This window comes from Dermochelys coriacea, chromosome 15 (assembly GCF_009764565.3).
Source record: "Dermochelys coriacea isolate rDerCor1 chromosome 15, rDerCor1.pri.v4, whole genome shotgun sequence".
Classification (NCBI taxonomy): domain Eukaryota; kingdom Metazoa; phylum Chordata; order Testudines; family Dermochelyidae; genus Dermochelys; species Dermochelys coriacea.
This window is the reverse complement of record NC_050082.1, coordinates 8,087,919-8,115,145: the sequence shown is the minus strand read 5'-3', so window position 1 is coordinate 8,115,145 and position 27,227 is coordinate 8,087,919. Positions and strand designations below refer to the sequence as shown.

Below are 27,227 nucleotides of genomic sequence, written 5' to 3'. Positions count from 1 at the left end.
AGGCTACAGTTTTGTATCATGAACAACAAACCAAATATTCAACCTGTTACATCCTGTGTATTCTATGTGCTTTCCTGAGTCTGACACAAGGAAGAAAACTTTACTGCTTATTTTCCTGAAAAACTAAGGATGGAGAAATCCTCCATCTTATGCTCCCCATTCATAAACCCCAAAGCCCCTCACTGCTAAACCCGCACAAGAGAAAATCCTCATCACTAAGCCCCCAATAAGCCAGTAGCAAAGAAGCATATTATTGTTGAAGAAATAAAGAGCAGCCACACAATACCTCTTTCTAGGGGTGGATTAAGGCTAAACAGGATATGTCCTCTGGGACTTCGGAGTCACCCCAACAACTTTCCCCTTTGGCCTCTTGCCATCTCCAAACCTCCCTGATCAGCTGTTCCTCTGAGCCTCTCTCCAACGATCCACGCTTCTTTCCTCTTGCCACCACCCTCCACCCTACTCCTTGATCTTCCTTTCCCAACTATCCCTTCCACCTCCAGCACAAGCAAATTCAAAAAGCCCTGATGTAAGGGGATACATCTCCCATAGAATGCAATGGAAGTCTCACTCCCTTATGCCAGGGCTCAGTAAGACCTTTGGTTTCTCACTAGCTCATTGCTGCATCAGGCTGGAATCCCAGGTGTTCTGCATCATTCTGCCCCTGTCACCGTCCTTTACCCCAGACAATCCAACCGCCACAATATTTTCCTTTGACATGTATTATTTATAGTTATGATTTTATGTACAGTATTAAGCACTGACTACATGCAAAATTAATCACTGGTATAAGCAGGTGTAATTCCATGTTAGCAGTGAATTGGGCTCCACTTACACAGTGCTTTGCAAGATAAGTAAAAAGTCAACTTCTTCCATGACTTCATCAGTACTAGAACTGAGTACCCAGCTCTGGCTTGATTCTGTGTCTCTGAATAAAGACAAGCCAAAGAAGTGCTGAATAAGGGTGAGGGACATCCTATCTGAGCGATTGAATCCCTTTACTATGAGGCTAGCTCCTTCAGCAGAGCAATTTTCCTATCTGATAGAAACGCCATCTAGCCAAGCAATGCCCAGAGTGGAGTGATGCTGTGGATAAGACTGAAGGATTTATGAGTGAGATTTTCAAAGGCAGCTAGGGGTTTGGATGCCCAAATCCCATTAAAATCAATGGGAATTGATTGTCCAGTCCACTACCTTTGAAAATCTCACTGGCTTTGAAAATCTCAGTCTAAATGCTTTTCATTGTGTCTTTGGCTCTCTTGTTTATCATGCGAAATTAAAGGGGACCAATTCAATGACCTGAAAATCAAAAAGGAATCCGACGAAAAGTGGATGAACTGCTAAGGAGTACAAAAGAGAAGTACAAGTAGGGACAAAATCAGAAAGGCTAAGGGACAAAATGAGTTTCACCTACCAAGGGACATAAAAGGCAATAAGAAGAGGTTTGTCAAATACATTAGGAACAAGAGAAAGATGAAGGAAAGTAAAGGTCATCTACTGAGTGGGGAAGGAGAGCTAATAACTGATGATATCAAGAAGGCTGAGGTGTTTAATGTCTATTTTGTTTCAGCCCTCATTAAAAAGGTTAATGGTTTCCAAATACTCAACACAGTATTAACAACAAGGAGGAAGGAATGGGAAAGAACAGGTCAAAGAATATTTAGATAAATTAGCTGTATTCAAGTTGGCATGGCCTGATGAATTCATCCCAATATACTTAAGGAACTAGCTGAAGCAATCTCAGAACCGTTAGCAATTATCTTCAAGAACTCATGGAGGACATCTGAGATCCCAGAGGACTGGAAAAGACCAAACATAGTACCTATCTTTAAAAAGGGGAACAAAGAGGACCTGGGAATTACAGGTCAGTCTGCTTTACTTGATACCTAGAAAGATATTGGAACAACTTATTAAACAATCAGTTTGTAAGCATCTAGAGGATAATAGGGTTACAAGGAATAGCCAGCATGGAGTTGTCAAGAACAAATCATACTAAACCAACCTAATTTCCTTCTTTGACAGGGTTATTGGCCTAGCGTATATGGGGAAAGTGGTAGATGTGATACATCTTGATTTTAGTAGGACTTTTGACACAGTCCCATGACATTCTCATAAGCAAACTAAGAAAATGCAGTCTAAATGAAATTACTGTAAGGTTGGTGCACAGCTGGCTGAAAGAGTAGGTATCAATGATTCATTGTCAAACTGGGAGGGCGAATCTAGTGGGGTCTCAAAGGGGTCAGTCTTGGTCCAGTACAATTTAATATTTTCATTAATGACTTGGATAATGGAGTGGAGAGTATACTTATAAAGTTTAAGGATGACATCAAGCTGGAAGGTGTTGCGAGCACTTTGGAGCACAGGATTATAATTCCAAACAATCTTCACAAATTGGAGAATTGGTCTGAACTAAATTCAATAAAGACAAGTGCAAAGTACTTCACTTAGGAAGGAAAAATCAAATGCACAACTACAAAATGTGGAATAATTGGCTAGCTGGTACTACTACTGAAAAGGCTCTGGGGTTAGAGTGGATCACAGGTTGAATGTCAACAATGAGATGCAGCTGGGGAAAAGGCTAATGTTCTGGGGTGTATTAATAGGACCATTGTATGTAAGACATGGAAGGTAAATTGCAAATTGTCCCACTCCACTTAGCACTGGTGAGGCCTTAGCTGGAGTATTGTGTCCAGTTCTGGGCACTACACTTTAGAAAAGTTTGGACAAACTAGAGTGTCCAGAGGAGAGCAACAAAAATGAGAAAAGGTTTAGAAAAACTGACCTATGAGGAAAGGTTAAAAAAACTGGGCATGTTTAGTCTGGAGAAAAGAAGGCTAGCGGGATCCGATAACAGTCTTCAGCTAAGTTAAGGGCTGTTATAAAGAGGACAGGGATCAATTGTTCTTCATGTCCGCTGAAGATAGGACAAGAATGGGCTTAATCTGCAGCACGGGAGATTTAAGTTAGATGCTAGGAAACACTTTCTAACTAGAAAGATAGTTGAACTCTGGAGCAGGCTTCCAAGGGAGGTTGTGGAGTCTCTGTCATTGGAGGTTTTTAAGAACAGGTTGGACAAACACCTGTCAGGGATGGTCTAGGTTTACTCAGTCTTGCCTCACTGCAGGGGGCTGGACTGGATGCCTTCTTGAGGTCACTTCCAGCCATACATTTCTATGACTCTAGGTTCTGAAGAGAATTCAAGCATCCCTAAGTGGCTAGACGGGGAGGTACAAGTCAAAAATGCATTTTAGTTTCTATGAAAAATATCAAAGGAAATGAAAATTTTTAATTTCCATAATTTTTTTCACACAATTTTGGGGTTTTTTGTTGAAAACAAAAGATATTTCAGTTTTTGGAAACCCAAGAAAATTTTGGTTTTCCGATTAAAAACCTGAAAACATTTGACAAAATTTCAAAAAAAGCCAGTTTTCATTTTTAAAAAATTGCTATGAACATTTTTTGACCCTCTCTACAGAGAGGACATGCTGACACTCCCTCCTGGTAACCACGCCAATATTACATATGGGGTGGAGTTTGGCTTTATACAGTCCCTTTCATACTCAAAGGTCTAAATTCCAATCTGCTAAGTGCTATTGTGGCAAAATTGGAGTAACTCAACTGAAGTCAATTTGAGTTGCCCTGTATTTATTGTGCTGCAAATGAGATCAGAATTTGGCTCAAAGCATATTCCATTAATGAGTCAGATACTGGCAATGCAGCCAATATGCACAAAGTAATGGCTTTAACACAGCCTTTGATATTCAAAGTTGTTTTATTGAGAGATGGGATTTAGGCCAGGATTCTGGGGCTCTCCTTTACTCTTTGGGTGAAATTCACCCCTATGTAGAAAGCCAGCAAGAAGCCTATGCAAAACTTAAGTTGCACTTAAGCCCTCAAAACAGGGCTTACGTGGTGAACAAGCATTGTGCTGATTCTTTGTCTGCACGGGGTAAATTTCTCCCTTGGAGCTTAATAAATTTTTGAATTCAAAAACCTTTAAAACTTTGTGAATGTTTTCTGCTGTGTAGGGGAAAGAGAAAAAATGTTTGTGGAATGTAACCTCTTCAGGGGATGGGCTGTCTCATGCTATATGTTTGTACAGCATCTAGCATAGTGGGGCAATGATCCTTGGTTGTGGTCTGTAAGTGCTACAAGAGCACAAGTAAAGTCCTTTTGTAAAACTTCAGTAAAATCCTAACACCCTTATTTGGATTTTACTCAGGCAAAGATCCCACTTCAGTTGATTTAATCCTGCATAGACATTTCTCTGAATCTCATCTCCTCCAAGATTTTTTCCTTGATTTTTTTCCTCACCCTTATGAAGTTCACCCTTTGACTTTTGAAGAGTTGGGTTCAAATGTGTTTTAAATCACAGTGCAAGTGGTCGAGGTGGTCTCAGGCTAATCCACGGTGATTGTTCACACACACACAAAAAGCCCGTGCATAGTGGCTAGTCTTTGATCAGCAGAAACCTAGAAATAAAATTGACAGGAGTTCTACAAGCCAGGGCTGAGGTGCATTGACAGTATGTGTAGGAACCCCAGGCCGGAGTAAAAGTTGTGTCCCTCACAAGGTCAGAAGCATTGAAGTGAGCTGTGTTTTCACACCTGCAATTAAACAACCCCTTAGCAAGAGCTCCTTAGCTCGAATCAGCTGGCCCAGGCCAGCCGCAGGTGTCTAACCGCAGTGTAGACATACCCTAAGTCAGTAGTATCATGCTCCCATTCCCTTGAGCACTAAACACCTTTCCCCCTTTTCCCCACCAGAAAAAAGTTGCAACAGCATAAGCAGATCTGCAAAAAAGGTGAAGGTTCAGACACCTCCATATATGTGTGTGTGTGTGTGTGTGTGTGCATGCGCGCACACGCAGGTATCATAGGTCAGGCAACTTGTATTGCTTCCTGTGGGTGGCCTAACCATTTGACTGATGTTTTAGTCCTGGCTGATTCAATTTGGACTTTGACCAAATGCATCCGATGAAGTGAGCTGTAGCTCACGAAAGCTTATGCTCGAATAAATTAGTTAGTCTCTAAGGTGCCACAAGTACTCCTTTTCTAATTTGGACTTAGTTCTTCTAGCTTTGTTCACGGTTGCTTTAGATACTTTAGTCTGACAGCAGAAGCCATGGATGGGGATGGGTAGAGAAGGGAGTAATTGCTGAAGTTCCATGTAGACGGGGACCTCTGAGACTTTGTGGAAATCATTCTGTTTCTGTGGAAACACACCAATCTCTTTTTGCTGAAATAGAGCATGAGTTCAGGAGTTACTCAGCAGTCATTTGCAGCATGAGGATTTGACCAGTTTCCTTAATGGAAAAGATCTAGGGTCAGATTTGGATCATATATATATATACACGCCCATGTAAATACAAAGTAATAGTACAGAAGCCAATGGAGTTACTCTGGATTTACATCAGTAACTTAGACCAGAATCTGCCCCATAACAAGCTGTCAACCCTAATTATTCTCTCATAGTTGACATTGTTGGATATTTTACTGCTCACACTTGTGAAATTCATCCGATACAGAGGGCCAGCATAGATTTATCTATTGAGGATTTTATGAGGTCACCCATCACTCTGGGACAGTGGTGGGCAACCTGCGGCCAATGGGCCGCATGAGGCCTGTCAGGGTAATCCACTGGCAAGCCGCCAGACCGCTTATTTACATTTGCACGGCCGCCCACAGCTCCCAGTGCCTGCGGTTCACCGTTCCCAGACAATGGGAGCTGCAGGAAGCGCTCTGGGATCTGAGAGCTATGAACCTCTTAAGTCCCTTAAAGGCCCCATAATGGGTATTCATGAGACTTAAAAAGTGTGTAGACCTTGTGCTGGCTCTCTGCCAACTGAAAGACTGGAGATGCAGATATGACATAGAAACTTTTTATTTTAAGAGTTTTTCCACAATCTGCTCTTGAGAACTGGGATTTACACTTGCAAATGCCTGTATCAATGAGCACATGTGCCCTAGGACAACACTACCACTCATTTGCACTGATATGGCACTTTTCATCTGAGGATGAAACCCTAACCCTAAGCGTTTTACAAATATTAAGATATCTTTGAGGCAGGTAAGTTATTACTGCCCTTACGTTACAGTGAACGTGAAACACAGAGGCATTAAGTGATTGGCCCAAGGCCGCAAGTCAAATCAGTGGCAGAACAGGACTAGCACCCAGGAGTGCTGCGATTATCAATAGACCACAGTGCTTTCCTGTAACAGTTAGTTGTTTCTCTAAAAGTTAACATTTAACTCATCTGAAGCTGGGACACCTAAAATTAAAGCCACACAGGATTTGTGGTAGCACTGTGAATAAAAGCCAGATCTCTTGTTCGCCTGTGATTTAACCACAACGCTGTCTTCCCCATAAATTACATTCGCCTCTGGTCAGTAAATTCTTGCATCAGCAGGAAGGTTTAGGCATGCATTTAGAAGATGCTTTTATTGTAACCATTGCATCAATATAATTAAAAACAAATTATTTTGCTTTCTCAGGCTGGAGAAAACCCTGCACCCTTGGAGAAAATCATTTCCCCTTTTCCTGCAGGGAGTACAGAGTCTGAGCAGCAGCTGTGAAGAATGGAGAAAGAAGAGGAGGAGGATAAAAGAGGCTGGAGCAACGTGAAAGAAGATTTGTACTGAAGGAGCTGTTCAAGTGCCCAGCAGCAAAACAGAGACACATACATGCTTATATAGAGAGCATACGTTAATACATGCATGCCTTGTTGAGAAAGTAAGCAACATTCCTTTTAGATGACTGTGGTCTGAGCGCTTGTGCTCCTGCAGTTTGAGTCAAAAGATTAGTGATGTCCTTGCTGTAGTGCTAAAACTTTCCCCACCAGGCATTGTCTATGGTATGGTATGGCACGGCACGCATCTGCCCCTTTAAATGTAGAAGTGTGAAAAATCACTTGCAAACCCAGGGTTAAATAATACCTGCAGATAGTGCATTTGCTGCAAATAGGCATCGGCTTGTCTTGGGAGGTGTGGGAAAGGGGTGTTTAGCAGTTTTGACAAGAGACAGTGTGTGTGTATATATTAAGCTCTATGACACCAGGCGAGATATGCTTTTCTTACAACTGTACTTTCTCTGGTGCTACCTTTAATGTTTGTCTAGGGCTAAACTGTCTCTTTGTGGTGCTACAGTTTTACCAGGATGATGTTCTGAAACATGAAACTGGGAGAAATATATTTTGGTTATTAATATTTATACACAAAAAATAGGTTGAGAAGGTGCTATTTTCCTTTCTTTCTACCTGTAAATAAATTAACAAACAAACAAAAAAACCACCAGCCAATCTAACCCTGAACTTTATAAAACAACTCACTTTGGGGCAGCTCAGCTCGTTTTGCTGGAAAGTACCATGTGATATGACAGCAGTCATGCAGAACAGGAGATTCCTTTCATCCCTAGATATTCAGAAAAGGCTGAAGGATTTGGCCCAATAATCAGCTATGTTAGAGCTTTGTGGTGGGGAGCTGGTAGAGCTGCATGCCTAAGTCCTTGCTACTCTTTGAAACCATAGGGTTTAAAGAGCTACAAAATGCTCAGAGCAGTTTTAAGGCCATGGGGCAATAACAGCCATTCCTACTAGTACTGCATTAGGTGATGTTCCATTGTAAACCATTACTTTCAGAAGTCTCATAAAAACAGCGATAAAAATGGCTCTGGGCTGGAAGTTTACCAACCAAATCTGATCCGATTGGTCATTGTTCTCATTAAACATTTTTAAAAGACTAGGTCCAACACATCCATATTAAACAAGTGCATTCTGTTATTTCAGAGATGTTCTGTGGGATGATCAGCAGAAAGAAGACTCAAACACACGAAGTATCACTGAATGTAAACTCACATGAGATAATATTGTGTATTACTGTTGTGAATAGCACACACAGCACCAGGAACAAGATTAGATCTGGCAAAAAATATTTGCATGGAAATGCATTCAAATTTACAAACAAATAAATGCTCACCGGACCAGAACATTAAACAAATATTGCAGAATGCTCACAGAAAGTCACTGGTGGGGTATTTGCACCCACAAATTGATTTTACTAGTTATGGGGGAGATTTTCAAAAGACACAAAGGGATGTCAGATACCCAATTTCCATTGACTTCCAATGGGAATTGGGAACATACCTGCTCTTTGAGGCTTTGAAAATCTTCCTGTACTTTCATCCCACCATAGAACAGAAATATACCATGTGATCTTTACATGCAATCAGAACTGCTTGAATTTTGGATACTTGCAGAGAAGAGTTTCGATGCAGTCTCTAGGCTGAAATCTGTGCGTCAAGCATTCATCAATTTTCAGGCACACCTGCACATGTTTGTGGGAATTACAGGTTCTTGAACAATTGATGAACAGGGAAAAGGGTGTAAAGAATAATTTTTTTCCCAGCTTAAATTATGACATACAGTGAGTGAAGAATGGCACTCTTGTTGAGGAGATTTGGATGGGATATGGCTACGAATGGACCTCAAGAGTCTCTTCCATACCACATTTGGGGCATGATTCTGAGAGGTGCTGAACACCTTTAGCTCCCCTTGGGCCCTAGCTCACTCCTACTGAAGTAAATGGAAGTTTTGCTGTTGACTTCAATGGGAGCAGCCTTAGGCCTGCTGATTTCAACAAGCATTGTGGGTGCTCAGCCCTCCTCTGGATCAGGCTGGTTCTTTAAGAGAAACATATACATTTATGAAAATAAATCATAAAGGAAATTAAATTGTACCTCTATATATTTTAGCATGATATCCTATACAGACAGGAATCCCATACTGAGGTGGCTAGGAGACAAGGTCACCTCATGTGGCAAATGATCTGGTTTATGTTTATTTGTACAGGACAGGCAGGGACCTCCCCTCCAATGGAATGTCCTCTCCTTTTTAAATGATCAGCTTCCTGCCTCTAAACAGTCAATAACTTCCCAGCTGAGGGAGGAATTGGTCCCCTTCCCTTGAAGCATGTGTAGTTTGCATTATCATTTGCTAATTATATTATGACCCATGGGCTACCTCCATCTGCAGCTGCAAGACCTTATGTGGCTTTTGCCCCATCTTTCATTCAGGGCTTTCATAAATCAGTCACAGATAAACCACAATCCTGTGACACAGTGACAGTTTAAGGACACAAGGAATAGGTTCTGCTCTCCACGTTGTGTCCCTGGTCAGTGGGAGCTACTTCAATCAAGGTGCTGAGACTCAACAATGAGGCACACAGCACTGACTAAACCTGCAAAGTCCCTTAGTACAGACAGGGCTCAATGTAAAATCCAGGAAGGCTTCTCTGGAGGAGGACCGGGCCGAGGATGGGGATAGGGAGAAAAGGGACAAAGACCTCTTCAGCTGTTCCCAAGAACTCAGTCAAGAATACAAAAGGACACATTATGCCCAGGGAAGCTACAACCATATCAAAAGCATTTCACAGGTTTACATGAGAACAGAATTTGGCACGGGAATTCTTCTTTAACTCTGACTTGCCTGGCTTTTGTAGGCTTAAATCAGACGTTTTGTGTGAATGGAATGTTAGGTTTAAGGAGACTTAATCTAACAGCTGAGTCAAGGAAACTTTGCTGGAGAAGTCTCTTGGCAGAAGCTTTACAGCCAACATTCTCTGTATATAAATTCAGTGATTTACTAGAGAGTATGTATTTGTCTAAGCCTTACATTTTCAGGTATAAATGACTATACTTGAATGCCTCCATCTTTTGACAAGGAGTGTTTTTATGCTTTTTTTTTTTTAAAAAAATACCAGATTCAACTCCAGTTGATATTTGTATTTGGAAACTAATACATGTTGTATACTCCCCACCATCGTTCTTGTTCATTACAAGGACTGTGCAAGATGGTGGTGGTGGGGTTGTACTTTCCTAATGTAAAGGAAGCCTGCACGGTCCCTCCCCCTCCTCTCCTTTTTGCAGCACCCAAGAAGCCATTGATTTTGATTAGCTCTGCAGAGGAGCCTCTGTGAAGCACGGGAGTGCTCGCTAAATGAAAAAAAAGACCTCATCTTAGGTTTCAGCAGACACTGTGTGTGCAAGCCAGGGAAGAAGGTTATGAGATCATAGTCTGTATGGAATGTTGAATAATGTGGCTGTGAAGAAAGTCTTTATTAATTTTTAAAGCAGCACTTGCATGAGATAGATCCCATAGCATATTGGAACTTCACATTTCAAATTAGAAATGCAGCTAAGAATAGGATAATACTGCCTCTTCATCCCCCCCATCACTAGGCCAAATTTATTCCTGGTGTAAGTCCATTGACTTGGAGTCAATGGGGTTATACCCAGGGTTGAATCTGATCTAGTGTTTCCAGACTTCTACTCTCTTTCTTGAAATTATTTTCACTAGCTAAAAGGGAAGGTGTGGAAGCCATTCTACCCCTTCTATATTACAAGACTTTCTGCGCTCGCTTACATTTTTGTGTCCTAGAACAAGTGTTACCATTTGGAGGCAGAGGAAATCATCAAAATACATAGTTTTGTGCTGATGAGGCTTAACTGATCCACTGACCGCTTGTGTACACATTGAAATTGCACCAATTTAACTAAATCTTTCCCTAAATCATTGTAGTTAAATCAATGCAGCTCCCTTGTGTGGACACTTCGAACAGTTTAAAAAATGTAATTTGGTTTGTTACCAACTTAAACTAAATAGAGATAAGACCCTCAAGTCAATTTTAGAGTTTCCAGAAAGAGGGCAGCAGGTATTTAACTAAATTGTTTAGAATCATAGAATATCAGGGTTGGAAGGGACCTCAGGAGGTCATCTAGTCCAACCCCTGCTCAAAGCAGGACCAATCCCCAATTTTTGCCCCAGATCCCTAATGGCCCCCTCAAGGATTGAGCTCACAACCCTGGGTTTAGCAGGCCAATGCTCAAACCACTGAGCTATCCAGAAACAGATTTAGTTAAGTGGGTGTCCCTTCATTGTGTAGAGTGGGCCTTAGACTCAGGCACTTTCTCTGTTCTTTCGAAAACACTTGACTAAGTGCTGCTACAGCCATATTCCTCACACCATAAACGTAGGAGATAGAGAAAGAAGCATCTCCCTATGGGAGCTGGTGGAGAACAGAGAAGTGAGGCAGCAGCTTCTCTTGCGAAGCCAGTTTCCCTTGTAGAAAAAGTGTGTTGATAATGGGACCCGGTCTCATGTTGCCAGACCCAGCTTTATTTATTTCCAGATTTCTTTCTGAACAGCTTAGAGAAGATAGCAGAAAGAACAAGGAGTACTTGTGGCACCTTAGAGACTAACAAATTTATTTGAGCATAAGCTTTGATGGGCTAAAGCCCACTTGTTAACTGTAACAGAACTAGGGACAGCTCCAAACCAAAACCGTGGATCCAAACACACCAAACCTTGTGGCATTTTGGATACAGAACCATGCTTCACAGCTAGACCCCACCTCTGTAACATGTTCCCACATTCACATCCCTCTAAGTTTTGGACAAGTTTAATTCTGGAGGCAAACGCTGTGGTTCAGCCTCATCTATACAAGCTGCTTATGTGGTTCATCTTGTTCATCTCATGGGACAGAAGCTTTGAAAACACTGGCATGATTGATTATGACCATGTTAATCAAAGTCAAAACCCACTTAAAGCATGAACAATGGGTGACTTAAGAACATAAGAGCGGCCATACTGGGTCAGACCAAAGGTCCATCTAGCCCAGTATCCTGTCTTCTGACAGTGGCCAATGCCCGATGCTCCAGAGGGAATGAACAGAACAGGTAATAATCAAGTGATCCATCCCGTTGCCCTTTCCCAACTTCTGGCAAACAGAGGCTAGGGACACCATCCCTGCCCATCTTGGCTAATAGCCATTGGACCCATCCTCCATTAATTTAGCTAGTTCTTTTTCAAACCCTGTTATAGTCTTGGCCTTCACAACATCCTCTGGCAAGGAGTTCCACAGGTTGACTGTGCGTTGTGTGAAAATATACTTCCTTTCATTTGTTTTAAACCTGCTGCCTCTTAATTTCATTTGGTGGCCCCTAGTTCTTGTGTTATGAAAGGAGTAAATAACACTTCCTTATTTACTTTCTCTACACCAGTCATGATTTTGTAGACCTCTATTATATCCCCCCCGCCCTTAGTCGTCTCTTTTCCAAGCTGAAAAGTCCCAGTCTTATTAATCTCTCCCCATACAGCAGCTGTTCGATACAGCTAATAATTTTTGTTGCCCTTTTCTGAACCTTTTCCAAGTCCAATATATCTTTTTTTTTGAGATGGGGCGACGACTTCTGCACACAGTATTCAAGATGTGGGCATACCAGGGATTTATATGGAGGCAATACGGTATTTTCTGTCTTATTATCTATCCCTTTCTTAATGATTCCCAATGACTTCACCTTCCTCAAAAGAATGCCAGGATATCAGGTACTCTAAAGGGAGGAAAGGAATCCTCATATGCTGTCTCTAGTCTTCCCCTTCCCCATTCTGTTCTGGATTGAATTTACAACCCCTTACTATAGAGCCCTCTTTTCTCATCGCACAGAGCATGCTTCTGCATCCAGCATGAGGCACTTCCATTGTCATCATCGTTAACCTCTCTCCTACTGGCTTGAATAATGCTCCCTTTGCCTTTGCAATAATCACCACAGCCACCTAGCCCAAAGTCTTTTCCATCCTCAGGTCTTCTAAGGAACAGCATCTTCCACTACTAGCTGTGGGACAGAGCTGGGAGCTCTACTAAAAACTGTGGAATTAGTGTATCCGTAACACAAGAGGTTGGTGCGATTTATTAGAGCTCAGCATACAACAGCATTTTTTTTCTATCACTGTTCATTCAAATGCAAAAGCGGATTTTGATATAACCATGTTCGTACACCCTCAGCGCAGGTATTTGAGCACTTGTGCTTTACCAGTGTGCGAATATTTGCGAAAAGTTAGTTTTCAGCTTAATGGTCGAATATTCACCAAAAGTAGATTTCAAACTGTATAAGGGACTCTCAGCATTTCAGGCCATATTATATCATTATTGCCATTCGATCAGGGAGCAGAAACTATGCCACTTGACTTAATTTGCAATCAAACTCTTTAAGATCAATCTGAAGACCACGGTTTATTTGCTGAAGAAATTCACCCATAATTTCAAAGAGTGAATACATTTGAGAGTTTTCCAGTTTGCTACCAGTCACATTCCACTAACAGATTAAAAAACGTGAAATGCATCAAATCCACTGGGTACAGGAAAGACCCTACAGAGTAACCGTGCAAGTTCCTTCCCACACCAAAGCTAAGGCAAGGCATGTGCTTACTGCAGATGCAATGAGCTAGTTATGGCTCTTGTGTATAGATGGACATGGCTTCTTTCCCTCTTTTGTAAAAGGAATTTCATATGCTGGAGACTCTTTGTACATATTTGTAATGACTTTATTAAAAAAATCAATTGTTCACTGGGAAAAAAAGGTCTTACTTTTTATTTTCTCTCCAAAATAGAGAAGATCATTTACTATGAATTCTTTCCCCAACCTTGCTCCTGCTCCTACTGAAGTCGATAGAAGTTTTGCCATTGACGTTCACTAGAGTAGGCGTCGGCTCTGTGTTTCCTTCTGGAAGGCTCAATGCCATGTCTGAGAAGAGGCTAAGACTCTTTTGCCCCATGAATAAGAATCACCACAACTAATACGAGACAGGGCAGCTCAAGGAATTGCTAATGGACTATAGAGCCCATTACCTCTGTGCTGCCCGGCACATGTTGATAATGACCCCAAAAAAAAGTATTTATGACTCACAAGCTGTTTAGTGGCCTATGTGAACTGAGTTGACCTCTGTCCTTCATGTGGAACAAGGGCCCACAGTACAAAAACACCACGATCTCAGGAGGGAGGAGGAAGGTCCAAGGAGACTGAGCTAGTCTCTCACCTCCAGACATGGCTCTTCCACATCAGGACTGAGGTCCATTGGCAGGAATCAGCATGAAGAAAGTTACTCAGTCTCCATTTCAGTCTCCAGGAGCGTCAGACCAAAACCTTCATGTGTTTCTGTGATTAGAGAGACACTGGAAGCTTAGCATGGCTCGCTCCCTCTGAGCGGTCTGACTACATATCATGGCCTAATGTATTGAAACAGAACATAGGAGAACCATGCACATGTCTCTGAAGCTAGAATGCAGGCTTATAACAGAGGGGAGAAACAAGAGTCAACAGGGCACTTTGAGGTGGCATAGAGATGGAGAAAAGGCGCTCATATCTCCCAGCAAATTAGAGTGTTGTGGCAGGTGTATAATTCTACTGAAAGCCTCAACTAAATGGAGAGATTCCCCCCAATGATTAGTAGTAACAAGCCTTGCGTTATGTTTTTCTGGAGTGTTTTGGCAGCAGTGGAGTGTTTTAATCCTAGCAAGTTACTATTAAGATGCTAATTCACTCTCATGTTCGCAGCTGGAAGACAATAGTCGAGGGGGAAAAGGGAAAGAGAAGAGAAGAAAAAAGACCAATAACAGAGAAATCTTGCACCTATTGATGGCAGGGGAGGAAACACTAAACAAAAAAAGCTTATTTACAATCAGAATGTCAAATGCCATCAGTAGTTTTAATCTTTCTCCTATTAACATTTTGATGCACTTCACCATCATTCCCCACAACACAGATTTTTGCAGTAGTTCCTAAAGGCAAGCAAAGAAAGAGTCACTCCTAACTGGAGCCAGGTTTTCAGAACAGCCTTGAGACTCTAGAAAGCAGAAACTACATATTAACCTATAAGTTTCACTCAATGGTATTACACAAAGAGAACTGAAGCTGAACCCATTCATACTACATTCACCTGTGTCTCCTTGCAGAGTCAGCAATTTTCCATTCCACCCAGATAAAAGTTTACCCAGGCTATGATACACATGTCGAAATTTTACGCCAGTTGGAAATCTCTCCTATTTCTTACAGAATCTAAGGGACCTTTCCTTTGGAGACAACCCAGAGGATTGTTTGGCTTAGTCCATGCTTTTCTAAAGAGGCTTTTAACAAAGGCACCTCACCGCATTTTATGGGGCAAAGCCTCTTCTCCTCTCCCTTCATCCCAGCTCTCTCTGAATTCAGGTTTGATTCAGATTCTGCCTCCATCATTTCTCCTTTGTCCTATTTTTTCCAAGGAAAGTTAAGACAAAACCCAGTTGCCATTAGCTCCTGTTTGCTTTAATTTTTCCCCCAAGGAGGCTTTACAATAGGAGAGGAGGAAAGCAACCAATACATACGTGCAGCCCTGTTTCCCTGAGATACAGTTCTTCCTGCTTGATTATCCAGTCAAGTGGGATTGTAACCTTACGGCCATTTCCATAGTAATGAACATGGAAGATGCCATGATTGCTTAATGAAGCCATTTCTCCATGCGTTCAGCAAAAAGTAAATTGTCTAGTGAAAGAGAAAGCTCCAGCTCGAGACACAGTGAACAAACATCAAATCCATTTGCATCCTAGTGCCAGCGTAAGATTCTTGACAGACACGGTGACAGCAGAATACAGACTCATGCTACTCCAGCATATAGTCTGTTCATTTGCCTATTAAGGGTACAAGCCACTGTCCTTAAAAAGCTTTTTCTGAAGCTGAGGCATTTGCTTGTTTAGGTGAGATGGGGTTTATCAATAGAGAAAGTTTGTCCCAGTCTATCTTGGATGGTGGAACCTGACTGCAGGGTCTTCATAACGAACAAATTCTCAAGTAAAATGCACCCTGCATCTATTTCACACAGCCCCCACAGAAGGAGGGGGCCACTAATCACTTTTATTAGAGGAGTTGTCACTGTGATAGGGAATTTAGAAATATTGTCCGTTTGCATGCAGATTGGCCACATCCAGATATATACGCTAGATCTAGGAGAAATCTTAAGATGAGCTATAGGACCGTCTTTGGACATCTCAAATGAAGCTCGAAAGACTTCAAATTCTTTATGCCTGTACAGACTGGTAGCATTTGCGTGCAACACTCCACCTTGTTAGCAGGCATCAATCCTGCTAGGAAACAATGAGGTGGATTCTGCTGACTCCCTGCAGAGAGAGAGGATCTAAAGTGTGGGATGAGCAGCCCCGAAAGAGAAGCTTTTGTAACAGCCAAGCCTAGGAAGAAAGTTTTGAGCTAAATTATATGTTATTGGATTGCCATTTTGTTTTTTTAATAAAGCCAATCCCCAGGAAACAGCATGAGGTGCCTTTTTTTTTTTTTTAAATTAACTCTATAGAGTTTGTGGGCTGTGTTTGAGAAAGCTATCTCCTGACATGGCCTTCAATTAGCACTTGAACTTTTGTAGTAAAATTCAGACCCGGCTTTAATCTCTCCCCATCTCTCCATGCTCTCCCACTTGCAGAGGAAGCAGGTAATGTCCTGACCATGAACATTAAAGATGAAACATTCCAAAACTGAGAAAATGCCACCCCCCTTGGTCTCTTTAATATGGCCCTCTCCTATTTCTCTTGAGGTTTCATAAAGATCAAGATGGCAACCCACGTGTTTTAGGGTATCAATGACAACAACAGGACTATCGGCCACCGGCCTCTCCCAAAACCCTAAATGAACCTCTGAACCAGTGGTACTGAAGGAGTGACTCTGGTGTGTTTCCCCAGGTAATATAATAGTGGCCATGTAACTTTATGATGACAGATTCTGGGGAGTCAGGAGGCTGTTTAATGACATAACTCCAGTCTGCTGTCCTCTTATGAGTCAGCTGAGGAAAGCTTTCCTCCAATATTATGGATTACACACATACAATGGGAAACTCTCATCATGTTTTCCCTACAAACAAGACATTTATGTACACTCAGATAATAGACAAAGAGGGGCCAGCCTGGGGTAATTTGTGCTGTAGACAGCAAGTTCAAGCAAGGACCTCGGCCCCAAGTTAGCAGTGAAGAGTGGCAGGGATGGATTCTGACTCTGAAGAGTTGAAAACCCACTCCCCTTCCTTCTCCTTAGAGAACTCTTCATGCTAATGGACTCTGCTCCCTGCTACAGATGTAAGAACATGCCAACCTGCTCCCCTGGTTGGATGGAGAGAGCGAGCCGGGTGAAAGACCAAGACAACAACCCATTAAATACTTGGAAGCAAGGAGTTTCCCAACTTTTTCTTCTGTCTGCTCACATGTCATCCTAATGGTGGTATGTGTTGTGGTTAATAAACCTGGAAGTGAGCTGAGGTGGTACCATCTTTCCAACAGCGCAGAGTCTCCACCGCAATAGAGCGACAAAGAGGACAGGTCTTCTCCCTGTCAAACCACAGGCAGAGGCACTCTTCACAAAACACATGCTGTGGAGAAAAAGGGACTCGTCAGGCTGAGAGGAGGGGAACAACCCAGTCACCAGTACACAGATGCAACAGAAAAGCTTTGGTACAGGAAGCAATGCAAGTTCAGAAGGACGGAGCAACCTGTAGGATCTCACTCACCCATCTGCATGAAAAATAAACCCAAATATGAGCACACTAGCCCCACAAGGGAATAACTCAGACATCAGCTTCTCTTAATGAAGAAATGGAAACACACATGTCCAAACTATAGTTCAGTGCGGGATGTCTCTCTGAGTGCATAACAGCAGGGCCCTGTGCTCTGTCCTAGCTATCTGTTCTCTTCAAAGTGCAATTCCAGGTGCGGGCCAGGCTCTCCAAACCTAGGGGTATGTCTAGGCAGCACTTTGGAGTGAGTCGCAGCAAGGCTCGGGCCAGAGTTCTAAAAATAGCTGTGTAGGCAGCACTTTGAAGTTGCAGCTCCAGCCAAAGCTTGGGCTTTGAAGCCTACGGAGGGCGGTTGGCTTCAAAGTCTGAGCTGCAACTTCGAAGCACTGTCCACACAGCTATTTCTAGCCCAGGTCTGTTGACCCTCTGTGTGGACCAGCACTAGAGAAGGATGAGACACACAGTGGCTGCAATTTTCACAGATATTTGCTAACAGTAGAAGAATGGAGAGACTTGGGGATCTTGGTTATAATCTAGGCTCTGCAGAGGAGTATCTATGTCTATGCTATGTTGGGTGCTTGGACAGATGTCCACTGGGCACTAGACAGAGATACTATGTTATTTCTATGCTATGTTTAGAAGTGACAAGGCTAAGTTTGATCCCACAACGGGTTTGTCTAGCTTGGTGTTCTTACCTGGCACATAAGGATCAAAGGTTCCCTGAACTCCACTTGGCAAATAGCACAGATGTCTCCAGCCTCACTGCACTGCTGGCTGGTTGCACGGACTCCATAGGTCTGTTAGGGAGAGGGAAGAAAAACCTCTCTGTGCAAAAGGATTTAGATTGCCTGGTTTGTTCTTGTAGATGCACACAAATGCTTCTTTTCATGCCCAGCTTTTCTACACTTATGAGAGCACACTGGAAACTAAGTTACATCGCTGCGCTGTGGCTGACACACAGAACTTGGGAGTCTGGAGATGAGGGTCCTAGTCCCCGCTTTGACCGTGACTTTGTTGCAGGATGTTGGGTAAGTCACTTCACCCCTCTGTGCCACAGAGTCTACAGTTGTGGAATAAGGATAATGATATTTATTGAGCGCAGTGGGGTGTTGTAAGGATTAGTTCAATATCGTTTGCAAAGCACTGATAGAAGGTGCTTGGAAAGTGCTAAGTATTATTATCAACAAGTTACCTCCAAAAAACCCCCAAAACACTTTTCATCCACAGACCTCCAAGCTCTTTATAAAAAGAAGGGTTTATGTCATTACCCCCAATGTGCGAATGGGGAAACAGAAACCTAGAGAGGTGAAGTGACCTGCCCAAAACCATATGATGAGAGAATCGAGTGTCCCAACTCATAGTCCAGTCCCCTATCCATTGGGCCACACTGTCTCCAAACATACACAGTGCCCATGCCAAGTGCTGAGAAAGTACCACCGTGTTAGGTCCCATATCTATACTCCACATGGCAGAAAAGCCACTATAAAAGATAATAACCACAGTATTCTCCAGCAGTGGCTGTAAATACCACCATAACACTACTGCACGTTGCCATGTTTGGGGTGAATATGGTAGTATTTATTTTAATAAAACTGCACATCAGGGGATGTCTTAAAGTCTCTGCCTCACACAGACACACAAAAACGGCAACTCGCCATTTTATTAGACTCAGTGGCTCAAACAATACTATTCAGCACCTCTCACTGTCACATCTCGTACATACTTGTCAATCTGTTTCCAGAAAAGGGATGCTGCATCTTGCAATAGACCAGCCATGCACGGTTCCATTAACATTGTTGGGAAAGGGCAGACATCAGGAATTGCTTCCCCACCCAAAAGTTAGGTAAGGCTACCCGTCACAGCCACAGAGTGATGGGTGACTTTTTTCAAAAGTACCATAAATCTGGCACCCTGAGCAATGCTTTACTGAACCTTTCCTTTGTGGCAACATTTCCCAAGTCAACCTGGCCACACACATTGACTACTTACCTGAGTGGTGCAAAGGACCTTCAGTGCCTTCCGGACACTCCCCACACGACCACAGATGTCAAAAGACTGCAACAGAAACATTTAGCTTTAGACACTGTTCACAGGATTATAACAGACATAGAGTCCTGTAACTTGGAGAGCATCTAGGGTGAGATGGTCCAAACCGATACTCATAGGAAAGAAAGAGCCTAGGAAGCAGTAATACCCAAAGAGACTTAGGGGCGACAAAGAGCAGAGAAACAGACATGAGCGGACACTGCAATATGGTAAATAAAAAGGACTATAACTTTAAGCTGCATACCCAGAGACTTCACATTAGAGGAAGGGGGACAAAATAGTCTCTCTCACTTTCTCGACACCTCTGATGTGACCACATCTGGAACATGGTGTCTATTTCTGGACTCTTCATTATAAATTGGGAGGAGTTCAGAGAAGATCAACAAAAATGGCGGGGGCTGGAGGGACTGATTTCTGAGAAAAGATTAAAGGATCTAAATACATACAGCATGGCTAAGTGGCGACAAAAGGTGAGTGAGTGTGTGGTGGGGGACACGACACCTGTCTACATATCTCAAGGAGGCCGAGAAATTATTTTGCATAAAAATAGCAGGAAGGATAGAGGTAAAAAAGGGAAAAGCCTGACAGAGCATCAGGGATACATTTCGGAGAGTTTAATCTCTCAGCCTGTGGGACAATCTCCCAAGACAAATAGAGAAAGCCATACTGCAAACTAGACTAGACAAGATGTAAGAAAAGGCCCCATACGGAACAGCTCTGCATTAGCAGGGAGTGGGGCTGCATGGCATAACAGGACTTTTACATCTCTAGCTTGTCTGGATATGAAGCAAGAGGGAGGGCAAGGGAAAGACCTAATATGAAGAACTGCATTAGACTTACAGGATATGCACACATATCAGAAACACTGGATTTTTTTGTGTGAGGGGTTTTTTTCTTCTTTTTGGTTAGTGTGACTAAATGGGCTCTCTGCAGAGAACGCCAGTGAGATCACCATGCAATAGATGTGGAATAAAATGCAGGCAGCAGTAATGCTTCCAATCAGCAGATAAAAGGGCTCCAAGAGTCCTTCCAGTCAGCTCCTAGGGCTTGAGGCTGCGGACTGTTACAGATCTTTAAAAGTTAATGATCCCTAGATAGGTAGCAGCAGCTCTCTCTCACGCAACCTCATTCTCTCTCTCTGAGGCTTATTTGTATCTCTGCTGAGGCCCCACAGTCTCTTCTAGCATCCTCCCTACAACGTGTGTTTCCCTTGCCACCCATTGAAACCTAAATTGCAGCCACCATCTTTCTGACCAAGGAATTGCTTCACCTCTGTTCACAGCTAGCCAGTGCTGCTCTTTAATGAGCTGGAAGGACAGCCATAAAGCAACACCAAGTACCTTCAGCCTCCACTGGTCCAAGGAGAGTGAGACTGGGTGGGACTCAGATCAGGGTCTCTGATTTGGCAATACAAATCCCTGCCTGTAGGCCGGTGAGCCAGCCTTTCCAAACTGTTTTCCCAAACCCTCTCCTCTCCTATGCAAATGAAACCAATATAACTTTGGGCAGGACTCTTCTCTCTGGTAGGGCATTAAGACATGGGCATGCATACATATTAACAACTGGGATTCCTGCACCAAAGTCACCCCTGTGTTTTCACGTAAGTCAGGCATATGCATTGAGGTGACCACTGCCAGCTGCTCTACGCAACCTCCCTATAACCCGAGCCTGCAGGGCCTGCCCTTTGTGCCTTGGAGAGGTGATACAGTCCGAGCTAAGCCCTGGATTTCTGCCAAGAGCACAGAAGGTCTGAGCACCAAATAGGCTTTTGTGGTTTTTCTAATGTGGTTTGTGGCTTTGCTAATGTGGACTCCTAGGGGTATATTTTCAGTGCGTCGGGCAAAGAATTAGACTTGCAACTCCTGTGACTGTAAATGGGATCCGAGCATCTAATATTCCATGCACTGTATTGGAAATGTATACCAGCCTATTCCCTCTCCCAGTCCACATCTCTCACACAGTGTCTCCAGTGAAAGGGGAGCTGAAATCCCTAGCCTGATTGTCCAGGATTTGGGGTATAGCTGACAGACACTGGGGGCACCATAAATGATTCTGGACTCTCAGCCACTGGGTTGTATTATCTTCCCACTTACACTGGTTTAACTCTACTGACTTCAACAGAGTTACTCCCAACTTACTTCAGCACAGAATGAGAGGAGAATCAGGGCATGTTTTGCTAACCTCTTTGGCTTTTCCCAACACTAGGCTGTAGGCTAGAGGCCATGGTTGCAGGCAGGCTTTTAGGTTTAAAACAGATATTTTCTGGTTAAAGGTAGCAGATATTTGCTTAAAGCAGAAGTGCCTGGGTAGTTCCCTCCCATTCCTGACTTCTGCTGCTGGTTATGAGCCATGCCTTGGCAGTGTCATGAGCGGGACAGGGCAGAATTGGCAGTCAGAATTATGCAAGCTAAGAATTCACAAAAGATGCCAAAGAAGGGCAGCTTTAGTGGCAGGGGGGCAAGGTCTTGATCTGTTACAAAGGTGCTCTTCTGAAGTAAGTGCATTGACGTCTCTCCTCCCACCACAGAGTCCGTGTATATCAACAAGGTCCTTGAATAAGGCAGGAAGGAAAGAAACTTGCAAGCTAACAGCATATGCAGAGAGACTTCAACAGAAGGGAGCCCTGCAATGCTACTCCTGAGCCACAGTGGAGGGCAATAGATCGTTATTCTCCTTTGATACTGCAGCTTCTAAATCACAAAATAGGAGAACTTTTCAGGACAATCAATGGCTTCATCAATCCGGATTGCCATCCAGCTACCTCAGAAGTCAGCACCTCACCCTGTGGAGAAATGTCAGCCTATTCCATAAAGAAGAATGACCCGAACCTGGGATGCTCTCTCCAGACAACAGGAGCCATATGAGGAGCCCAAGACTGGAAACATCCCTTCCCCTTTCCCAGGCGCTGCCCATTTACACGACAAGAGACACCTGAAGCACTACAAGAAATCAGAGTCACCACGTGACTCAAAGCCATGCCCTGCATGGTGCAGGAAGGACACATAAGATCGCTTAGGTCCCCTCCTGGAAGCTTACACTCAGTGCCACTTTTGTATAGGGAAGCTTCCTACCACCCTAAAACATGAAATAGTTCAGTCCTCCAAAAGCACAGTGGAGAGCACAGACAGGCAGTGTGCGCCAGTGGATAGGCACTGCACTGGGACTCAGGAGTCCTGGTTCTATTCCTGGTTCTGCCACTGACCTGCTATGACCTTGAGCAAATCACTTCAGTGCTCTGTGCCTCAGTTTCCCCTCTCTCCATTTGTCTTGTAATATCTTTAGACCAGGGACTGTACCTCATTAATGTCTGTACAATACCTAGAACAAATGAAGCCCTCTAAGCAATACAAATATATTACAGAGAAGCAGCTATCTCTGGACTTTACAGACTTAGGCCATATCTAGCTGAGCAACTTACACTGACTTAAGAAAATCTGTTTAAAAACTAATTTCAGTTAAATTGGTCCAGCCCCCTTACGTGGACAGACTGATTTTGGTTTAAGAGTGTCCACACAAGAGGCTTACACTGTTTTAACTTAATCAGTGATGCACCTTTTTAGTTTAGAGAGGGCTGTAAGCTAAGCATTCAGCCTGCCTTTCTTGAGCAAACTAATGGAAAGCATGCCAAGAGCTGTCTTCAATTACATCTATCCACTACTCAGCTCCTGGATCTCTAATCAGCCAGGTTTCAGGCAAGGACACCAAATGGAAATGGCACTACTCGTTTTGTCCATATGGGGGCAGCAGAAGAGATTTATTCTCCTATTACTAGACCAGAGGTTCTCAACCCGCGGGCGCAATCAGTACACAGCTGCGACCCATGTGACATCCTCAGGGCCATACAGGATGCAGCCCACATAAAACAGAGAGGGCTGCATAGGGCACCCACAATGGTAAATAGGTTGAGAACCACTGCACTAGACCCTTCTGTATTCAGTACTGTTGATTACACTATACTTTTATTCTGCCTCACAGGAGGAGCAGGGATTGATGGGGAAACCCGGAGCTGGCTGCAATCTTTCCTCTGAGGCTGCACTCAGAGAGAATGGTGATGGGCAACTTCTCCTTGTGCTATCAGACAGTTCATCTGCAAAGTCTCTCAAGGCCCTAGACTGTTTCCCATCCTCTTCACTGCTTCTAGATACTTCGACAGCTACAGCTGCTCAAACCAGCTTTTTCCATCTGGCCAGGGGCTGTCTGTCCAGGACCCGGGCAAAGCAATCCATGCCTTTGTGATTTCTAGGGTTGGCTACCACAACTCATTGGACTTGAACACATTGACCTTAGAAAACTCCAGCTTGTCCAGAATGCAGCAGCTCGCTTCCTTAGCAACACTAGCCACGAAGAACATAGCACTGCAGCACTCAAATCACCGCACTGGCTCCCCAGACAGAACTGGGTAACCGCCACGATCGCAGACCTCATCCTGAAGGTCATTCATCGCGACAGACCAATTACCTGAGAGCAGGACCTCCCTTGGGAGTTATGTTCCACAGGAATAAGAAAACCATCAGCAGCATAGGTCAGACTCATGAAAGCGGGGCACACAGCTTGCTCAGCAACCACCTCAAGGCAATGGTGAGAATCACACTAAGGACCTTACATCCTTCAGAACTAACTGCAAAACTCACTTCTCTTCCCTCATCTTGCCTCTAGTGAAAAGCAGAGAGGAAGAAGAGAAACTCTCTTATACACACACACCTCTCCCAGAAACCGCCTGCAGAAGAGGGTGAAATTTAGTTCAGTTGTTCATCTCTCAGTCTGGGGCCTAACGTTTATGCTTGTAAATGCAATTCTGCCCTAGAGCCTGGTTATTGTAATTAAGAACAATGGCAAACTCCAGGAAGCTTCCCGTCTGAACAAGATCCATCGTGCTGGTGGGGATGCCAGCCTCAGTCTCCAGTGGTGTTAATCCAGTATCTGCCATAAAACTACATCCATCGGTCAGAGCTCTCATTCTGGCTGCGCTAGTATGATGTCCTCACAGGCACATAACTAGGCATGGCTGCTTTCATAAGTGTAACAGGTAAAAAGATGATACAGCAATTAAGGTGCCAGCCTGATACACAGGGCTTGTCTACATGAACATTTAAACCGTGGCAAGCTATAAATCTATCTCACACGAATGGTCTCACTGTCCATGTGGAACCTGCTGAGGAGTGTGAACAGTTAGCTATAGCACTCGGAGCTAGAACAAAGTGCTCTGAGGAATTGTTAAAAGAAAAGGAGTACTTGTGGCACCTTAGAGACTAACAAATTTATTAGAGCATAAGCTTTCGTGAGCTACAGCTCACTTCATCGGATGCATTTGGTGGAAAAAAAAGAGGAGAGATTTATATACACACACAGAGAACATGAAACAATGGGTTTATCATACATACTGTAAGGAGAGTGATCACTTAAGATAAGCCATCACCAGCAGCAGGGGGGGAAAGGAGGAAAACCTTTCATGGTGACAAGCAAGGTAGGCTAATTCCAGCAGTTAACAAGAATATCAGAGGAACAGTGGGGGGTGGGGTGGGGGGGAGAAATATCATGGGGAAATAGTTTTACTTTGTGTAATGACTCATCCATTCCCAGTCTCTATTCAAGCCTAAGTTAATTGTATCCAGTTTGCAAATTCATTCCAATTCAGCAGTCTCTCGTTGGAGTCTGTTTTTGAAGCTTTTTTGTTGAAGGAAGCCACTCTTAGGTCTGTAATTGACTGACCAGAGAGATTGAAGTGTTCTCCAACTGGTTTTTGAATGTTATAATTCTTGACATCTGATTTGTGTCCATTCATTCTTTTACATAGAGACTGTCCAGTTTGGCCAATGTACATGGCAGAGGGGCATTGCTGGCACATGATGGCATATATCACATTGGTAGATGCGCAGGTGAACGAGCCTCTGATAGTGTGGCTGATGTGATTAGGCCCTATGATGGTATCCCCTGAATAGATATGTGGACAGAGTTGGCAACGGGCTTTGTTGCAAGGATAGGTTCCTGGGTTAGTGGTTCTGTTGTGTGGTGTGTGGTTGCTGGTGAGCATTTGCTTCAGATTGGGGTGCTGTCTGTAAGCAAGGACTGGCCTGTCTCCCAAGATCTGTGAGAGTGATGGGTCGTCCTTCAGGATAGGTTGTAGATCGGTGCACACTGACAGACGGTGGCAGGCCAGTGAGGGGCAGGATTCATACCCCATCTTGGTGAGGTCTAATTGTTCATGTAGGCACACTCTCAGAAGACTAGGATTAAATTCCCAGCTCCACATAGACTTCATGTGGAACCTTAGGCCACTCATTTAAATCTCTCTGAGCTCAGTTTCACCATCTGCAAAATGGGGATAATAGTACTTCTCATGGGTGTTGGGTGGATAAAACACTTTGAAGAGCATGAAGTGCTCAGATACTTATATGGCCCCCATGAGTGTTATATCTCAAATAGTACATCTTTTAAAAAAAAATCAGGGATTTTGCTGCCATGTACAGCGTTTACTCACCAGGCATCCCCTTACCTTGCAGAGACTATACAGTATGATCAGGATCCCTCCTAGGAAATAGCTGCTGGATGGATCATCCCCCATGATGTATTTGCACCACAACTGGATGGGGACAAGCGAGCGAAACAGCTGGCTCAGCTCTTCAATAATCAGATAAAACTTTCCCTGTAAAGCATAAATGATACAAATCATCATCACTGCCAGGGGCCCAAAAGGAGAAAAGAGAGGCTCAGATATGAGAGTTCATGCTATGAGGAGTCCTGCATGTCCATTAGCCACTCAGGCACTTTGATAATGGTTGCACGCACCAGTATCAGTGAGTTGCAACTATTGCCCTCTTCACGGTCATCTAATTCAGTGCCCAGAGAGGGAAAAGTATCATCTCATTGCTTCCTTGTGCTCCCGCGAGCAGTTTGTTTTATCCAGTTGCTGTCTAAAGTCCGACACTTAGAAGCTTTTCAGGGCAAGGACTTTTTGCTATATGTTTGTATAGTGCCCACAGGGCACTGGCTTGTAGGCATTGTTGTATGACCAATAATACTAATAAATAGGAAGAGGAGTACAAGACATGTTTCACTTTCCCTGGTCCCACCACTATGCTGAAGGCAGAGAATTACTATTGTACAACCAGCTCGGCCTCCCTATTTTGCAGAGAATCCTGGTGAATCAAATTGCAACAGGCCCTCCCTTGCTTTCCAGCATTCCCTTCTGCGCAGTGTGTGCTGTTCTCACATACAAACTCTGAGACACAAAGACCAGCTCTGAAATACAACCTTTAGTTTCAGGGTTGCTAAATCCTCCTAAGAATTGTATTGGGAGAGAGAGTTCATCCAACTATCTGATCTACATTAGGGAGCCATGCACCTTGCAGGAATGGGCCCTATGCCCTTTTTAAACCTCTACTGAAACAATCCTCTCATATTGGGTATTTCCTCTAGATTGGAAACCATTTGCTCTTACAAAGGACAAAGGCATCATTGTTTACCTCCAGGTTTTTCGTAACCCCGGGAGGCTGCAACAGAAGTATGTTTTCTAACCACATTTTCTTTCACTCTATAGCAGCGAGAACCAGCACCAAGAAGCTGGTCACATAAGTAGGATCTAATTTTGGGTCTCCCAGCCTTGATGAGGATTTGTTTTTGTGTTGTCACTCATAGTTTAGAAGGAAGAATTGATGCCAGGGCAAAGGGGTGGGATGAGGGGTCGTAAACGTAAACCAACAGATCAGCTGTCATGGCGTTAACCCTCTAAAAAGTTAAATTTGAAGATGTCAAGATTTGGGATGGGAAAAATTCCCCTAGAATTTTGCTGCCTGCATCACAGTAA

At 43.4% G+C, this 27,227-nt stretch overlaps 1 protein-coding gene across 3 annotated transcripts in view; it reads right to left on the bottom strand.

Moving 5' to 3' along the window:
* Positions 1–13,353: 13,353 nt before the first annotated feature.
* Positions 13,354–27,227, bottom strand: part of RNFT2 (ring finger protein, transmembrane 2) — a 39,186-nt gene continuing 25,312 nt past the window's right edge. For all 3 annotated transcript variants that reach the window (XM_043497785.1, XM_043497786.1, XM_038373013.2), the window contains 4 exons: positions 25,917–26,066; positions 19,367–19,432; positions 18,073–18,174; positions 13,354–17,233 (listed from right to left, as the gene is read on the bottom strand). In XM_043497785.1, coding sequence (XP_043353720.1) covers positions 17,099–17,233; positions 18,073–18,174; positions 19,367–19,432; positions 25,917–26,066 — 453 coding nt within the window. In that variant the 3' untranslated portion in view covers positions 13,354–17,098. The remainder of the gene's footprint in view (positions 17,234–18,072; positions 18,175–19,366; positions 19,433–25,916; positions 26,067–27,227) is intronic.